This window comes from Cygnus olor, chromosome 2, assembly GCF_009769625.2.
Source record: "Cygnus olor isolate bCygOlo1 chromosome 2, bCygOlo1.pri.v2, whole genome shotgun sequence".
In the NCBI taxonomy this organism is placed as follows: domain Eukaryota; kingdom Metazoa; phylum Chordata; class Aves; order Anseriformes; family Anatidae; genus Cygnus; species Cygnus olor.
Window position 1 is genome coordinate 150,074,158 of NC_049170.1, and position 6,334 is coordinate 150,080,491.

The following is a 6,334-nucleotide window of genomic DNA, read 5'->3' on the forward strand; positions in this document are numbered from 1 at the left end:
TAGTGTATAAAATGCATCTTTCACCCCTCACTGCATCAGTGCTGCTTGTAGATTTCCAGGGGGAGACTGAGGCCAAAGTTTGGGCTGGATTCCACAAGCTTTGTTTGGACAAGAGGCCGTTTGAGAAGCAACCTTTGGAGCACTACTTATTCTCCCTGGTGATTTGGCAATGCCAGGTCCTCTGTGCTTCCAGCAGAGACTTCAGATCAAAATTCCAGCCCCTTACTCAGAAAGAAATGTAAATATACACTTAACTTCAAGCATATGAATAGTTTTGCTGATTTTCAAGTGGCTCAATTCCAAACTTCAGTATAGGCTTATGGCTTTGCTGAACCAGAAGTTCTACAGAAGGATCACACCTGAATTTCTCTACCTTAAAGAACGAGCTGCAGAGAAGAGCACTTATCTATTTGCTTTCCCTCTTTTTTTTTTTTGATCCACAGAAAGTATTGAAGTATACACATACACAAAAAAGTCTGTTTTCCCAAGATATTTTTTTTCTTTAAAATCAAGCTCTAGAAATCACAGTCTAGTCTGCAGTCAGTAACTGAATAAAGCCAAATAAAAACAAGAAGATAAGCATTGTGATGCGCTTCTACAGCAATTCCAGTTCTCGCATCCAGCTCATTATGGGTCCATGGCTTTAAAAACCAGACTGCTTAGAAATGTTTGCAGTGCTGTTTAGTAGCACCTATTAAATAACACCACCTAATCAACAGGTGGGGAAAAGAGACCCACCTGTTAAAGATTCAACACCTGCATCTTTATCTGTTGGAATAAGAAATCCCTGTAAGGAGGTAGCCCACTTTCAGAGGATCTGAGGAAAAAAAAAATCCAGCTTCCTCCCCACCTCCCCAAGTTGTTTGCTTTGCCTTTAAAAAAAAAAAAGCGAGCACTTTCCAAATAATGGAATTGCAGAAGACAGAATAAATTCCTAACCATAACTTGAAGTTTAAAATGTTGCTGTTTGGAATATTTAAGTGCTGAACACCTGAATTGCAGGTGCTGGAGGAGTAGATAATGTTCTAGAACACAGCTGACTGCAAGCCAGACTACTGTGTTGTGAGGAAAGCTCCCTTGCAGCTCTCCATCCTAACAAGGCTGTGCAAGCTCTGGGATTCTTTGCTAAGGCCCTTATGGGAATTTATCCCCAGAGGCATGACCGGTACAGGGAAGCACCAAGATCAGCACAAGACATGATTTCAGTTGGTCAAAGCAGCTTTGCTCTCCATTCTCAAGCAGATTTGGTCCTTTTTTTTTTTTTTAAATTATTAAACAAAGGAAAAAAAGGAAAGGAAACGCCAGAAAAACAAAGCCAGACTGTGCAGGATATCTCAGAAGGAGAAAAATGGCTATGTGTCATAGTTCTGATGTTTCAGACACAAGGGAAAAATATTTTCACAACTAGTTTACTGTTTAGTACCCTGTAGATACATAATATTTGACATTTATAGCAGTTTCTATACTTTATGACCTAGAATATACTTTAGATCACTAATGAAAAATAAACCCATTCAGAGAACTGGAAAATAATGTGCATAACAACTTACTTTCAAATGCAAGGTTATGATGGTTTTTTTTTAAACTTTCAAAAATATCTGTAAGAAAATATTATTTTACATACATATATTACACAGTGAAATAAACTTTGTTATGTACAAGGTTCCAGTATGAAAGAAACAACAGCCAGACGTTTACTTATGGTCTAGATAACCTCAGTTGTCTCATAGCAGTCAGTACAGACTCTCCTTCATTCTTTCAGACTAATACAGTGATCCTTTCAGCAGTTCAGTAGTTGCATAAAACCAATGTGCAGACATCCACATATTAACCCTATTGCAGGTAGATAGGGGCAGTTACTATGCTTTTAAAGCAAGGTTGCACACCTGCTTGACAGCCACACTAACAGGGGTATAACTCAACTGTGTGTTGAAGAAAAAAATCTCACTAGTGCAGACACCTGAGCTATAGCATTCTAAGGGAGCTTGCTGTTAAATTCTCCTTTGGATTTGGGCATTTCACAGCCCAAGATGAGAACAGAGTCATTAAGGAAAGAGAATATTGTGTATTTGCATAATCCTAAGAGTTGCTTTTTCCACCGGAAGCAAGGATGAAATAGTCTCTCATTGCTTTTTCTCCTAGCTTGTGTGTCTTAGGTAGGAAGCACAGCACAGATCTGTTTGGGCTACATTGTCAAAGTGGCTTCACAGAGTCCCAACTAATCAAAAGCCAGTATCTACTTATTTTTAAGTCAACAAACTTTGCTCCCAGGAGGGTGGAAAGGACATTGAGTACTTTGCTATTTGTGGTATAACTATAAACAACCACAGGGAAGACGGTAGTAACTACACTTCAAGTTTACACCACACTTAATTGCTGTTATTTAAATGAACTCAAGCTTATCTTCAAGTTCACCTCTTTGCTATTGTGTTTTTAAGGGGAAGGAATTTTGTGTTATAAGCTGCCTCCAAATCAGTGTTTGCTCACACACTTCAGATCCCAGGACAAAGACCTGACAGTGCTGCCCATGCAGGAGGCCAGTTCAACAGTTGAAAACAAAGTTCAGGAAACATTCAGGGCAGGCAGCATCACACTCCCCCGTCCCCTCCTCTTAACGAGGGACCTGCACAATGACTCTGGAGGCACATCCTCTCTTCTAATGCTATAGCTCAGCTGCATAACATAAAAGTTAGCAAAAAAAGGGAAAAAGTCCCTAATGAAGGGAAAATTGCTTTGTGGTAAGAAAGGGAAAGGAATACCCTAACCCCCCTGCCTGCAGTGACTTCCATCTTGTGCTCCCTCCCATCACAGCTGGGTTTGGTGCAGAACCTGTGACATCCTCACAGCCAGGGGCACCTGGTCAAGAGGCCCCTCTCTTGGGACATGCTAGTGCATGCAAACAACCTGCTTCTACTGCCTCGGGTGTACCACAGATGTCATCGGGAGCTCTGCCATTTGCTTTCGGGGAAGCCAGGCAGCCAGTAACAAGCTCTGGCGTAGCTCAGTACCTGCCTCCAGGAGTCCCAGCACACACCAATGCACAGCCTCCATAATAAGGGCTGCAAACTTCCTCCTTTCCAGGACCAGCCAGCAATAAACAAACCTCCTCCATCCTCGACAGAAATTACATGCTGATAGCTAGTAAGGAGCTTCCCTCGGACCACCTGCAAGTTCCTATTAATTAAGAAGGCACCAGGAACATCAAAGCCATTTCATTAGTTAGTGATTTCTCCCTTACACCTTCTGGGGGACTGGCTAGCAATCCATGAAGCCTTGCACCAAGCAAGCAAATAACTTGTTGCAAGACCAACAGCAGCCACAACTGACGAGAAACAGGGGCAGAGAAGGGAAAACAACATCCTCACACTTCTCAGCTGCCAACTAAACATGCACTCAGCTACATGGCCATGTCCTGGAAGTTGCTGGCTCCTTAATAGTAAGAAATACTTGCAACTTCTGCTGATAAGTAGATGTCAAAGGCATTTAGCATCCTGCAGGGTTACGCCTTCTGGCAGATGGGTGAGGAAAAGGCTAACACAGAGGAAGGGAAAGAGGTGGGAGTACAGAAGGGTAGAATTGCCCTGAGTTTTATCCTCTACAAGTAAGTCAGTGGTTTTACCATCGAGCACTGAAGGAGTTAAGCACTAAAGCACAGACACTTAATCAGCTTTCCCCCTTCCTTTCACATGTGATTGGAACGAAGCTGCACTGAAGCGGCCCAAAGGGCTTATAACAGCTCAATTTCGCAGCCTTCAGTTTTAATCCCCATCACCCAGCCTAAAGCAGCATGGTGGTGCTGAGGCTGCTACTCCACAGCAGTCCGAGCACCTGGATGGTGGTGATGGTCTTCATCCTCCTCTTCATCTTCCTCCTCTGCGGCCTGCAGGTGGCTGGAGAGCTCCTGGATCACAGCAGCCCTGCCAATCTGGTCATTTCTCCTCTTCTCCATAATCAGATCCTCCAGGCTCTGAAACTCCAGTGTGTGGCTGCGCTTGTCGCCCAGGCGGATCTGCAAGCGGTAGGGCTGCTTGCCTATGCGCAGCTCCCCACCGATTTTAAACTCCCTCTTGCCGTAGCGGCACCAGGCAGCGAAACACTCAGAGTTTCTCCAGCTCAGGTCCCGGTCCTTGCAGCCCACCTGCTCCAGGGCGTTGCGCACCACCGCGGCCGGGCTGAGGGGCTTGTAGCGGTACAGCTGGTTGGCGATGCGGCCCCGTCTGCCCTGGCTGGCATCGGTGAGGAAGCTGTTCACCACCTCCAGCCTGTGCAGGTGCACGACTTGGAAATCCCCAACGTAGACCACCCAGTGCGGGTACTGGGCCTGGCACACAAACTCCACCAGGTCGCCCGGCTTGCACCTGTTCAGCAGGTTCTCCGGTGTGTAGGTGCTCAGGTGTCCCCGGCCTCCTTCATCACCCTCCTCTGGTGAGATGTCCTCCTCAGAAAAGCTCTTCTGGTAGATACACTCATCCCGATAATAGACCGAGCACTCCACCTCGTGCAGCTGGGGATCGTAAGGCTGCAGGGCTGGGTGCTCCCCCCCCAGGTCGTGTCCTGACTCCTGCTGCTGCTCCAGCTCATCATCATCATTCGAAAAGATGTACGAGACCCCGATCCTGGGCCCTTCATCCCTGTCCACACCCGCTGGGTCAGCCGTGGGAACTTCCTTGTAGTTCAGGTGGGTCAGCTTCTCCACCTGGTTCCCCATGCCCACTGCAACGACAGACACACAGCGGGGCCGTGAAGGGGGCTGAGCATCCAGAGGGTCAGCGGGGGGGGTATTAGGGCACGTCCCCCACCCACCACCACCTCTCCCCATTGCAGTACAGCCCCTGCAAGACCCCTCGGGGAGGGGGATGAAGGCGCTGGCCACGGTTTCCCCTCACCTGCCCGGGCAGGAGAGGAGGCAGCACCGCCACCTGTTAGCCGGCAGCGAGGAAGAGGAAGGCGCCGGAGGAGCGGGCAGGCACCGAGCCACCTGTTAGGACGGGGGGGGAGGAGGAAGGCTGCAAACACCGGGCTGGGGGCACAACGGGGGAGGAAAACACAAGTCCGGGATGGGGACGGCGGAGTTCACCCCCCAGGTTTCAACCTGCCCCCTCCTCCAGCCTCCCTTCCCGCCGGGAGCCTCCAAACTTACCCTCCGGGGAAGGCTGCGTGGCGCCGGCAGCGGCTCTAGGGCGAGCTGGGGGTGGGCGCGGAGCTCGGCAGGATCATGGCCCCCCCACCAGAACCCCTCCCGGACCTCCCCCCCCCTAGCAGCAGCAGCAGCAGCAGCGCCCCAGCGCCGCGCTGCCGGCACCCGGGGCTGTGCAACAAGCGCCGGAGAGGCACGGCTAAAGGCAGGGAGGCTGGCTCCGGCTGCGGACTCAGCCCCCAGCATTTAAAGAGGCAGCTCTTTTTTTTTTTTTTTTTTTAATTTCCCTCTCCCCTCCCCCCTCCTTTTTATCCTCCTCCCCGCACCTTTTTTTTTTTCTTTCCTTTTTTTTTTTTTTTTTCCTTTTCCTCTCTCCTACATGCCGAGCGCTTTGCTCCCCGCCGAGGCTGATGCGCGAGCGGAGGCTGCTGTTGGGCTGCGGGTGCGTGTGCAACACGCTCGCCCCCGAACTCACACGCACACCCGGCGCCTTTAAGGGAGCGGTGCCACGAAGCAACCCAACCCTCCAGTTTGCAAGGGGGGGAGCCAAACTGGGAACCGGGCTGGGAGCCGGAGTTTGCTCGGGACGGCGCTGGTAGGAGGTGGAAAACCCCAAAAAGCGGCGCCGTGGGAATGGGCACACTGCGCCCCCGGGGGATGCGCCGGGAGGTGCCTCCTTGGGGCAGGAACGGGGAAGTTGGAAAGGGAACAAAATCAAAGAGCCCAGCTCTCCCGGGCTGACTTAGCGCCTTAGATTCATTCCTCCATGAGCGGAGCGTGTAATTAGTTTTATTAATTTCTTTTCTTCCCGACTCCAAGAGATCGCTCGCTTTTTCAATATAGGAGATTATGTTTCTTTCCCCCTGGAAAGGCATTATCGGAACCGGTGGGAATATTTTTTCTTTCTGTGTTTTGGAGAACACAAAACAATATTCTGCTTTTTCATTAATACCTAGTTAGTCTACTAGGTGGGTATTCTTACTATTTTAACATGCATTGGTAAATCCATGCTATTAAAACAGGCTACAGAGATAATTTATGGGAGCAGGAGTAATGTCTTTAATTTTGTCTCATTTATTCCCTTTGTCTGTTGTCTTGTAATTTATAAACCCAACTGCACACCGCTGTTTTGAGGGTTCACTAAACAGCAGCAGATCAGGGAACAAATACGGTGCTGCTGGTATGCTGGGCGCTGCC

At 48.9% G+C, this 6,334-nt stretch overlaps 1 protein-coding gene across 1 annotated transcript; it reads right to left on the bottom strand.

Annotated features, from left to right (window-relative positions):
- Window positions 1-2,136: 2,136 nt before the first annotated feature.
- LRATD2 (LRAT domain containing 2) lies at window positions 2,137-5,609 on the bottom strand. The gene is made up of 2 exons (XM_040547134.1): window positions 5,141-5,609; window positions 2,137-4,713 (listed from the first exon to the last, which is right to left on the bottom strand). The coding sequence occupies exon 2, from the start codon at window positions 4,706-4,708 to the stop codon at window positions 3,806-3,808; it is 903 nt and encodes a 300-aa protein (XP_040403068.1). The 5' UTR covers window positions 4,709-4,713; window positions 5,141-5,609; the 3' UTR covers window positions 2,137-3,805.
- Window positions 5,610-6,334: the final 725 nt, after the last annotated feature.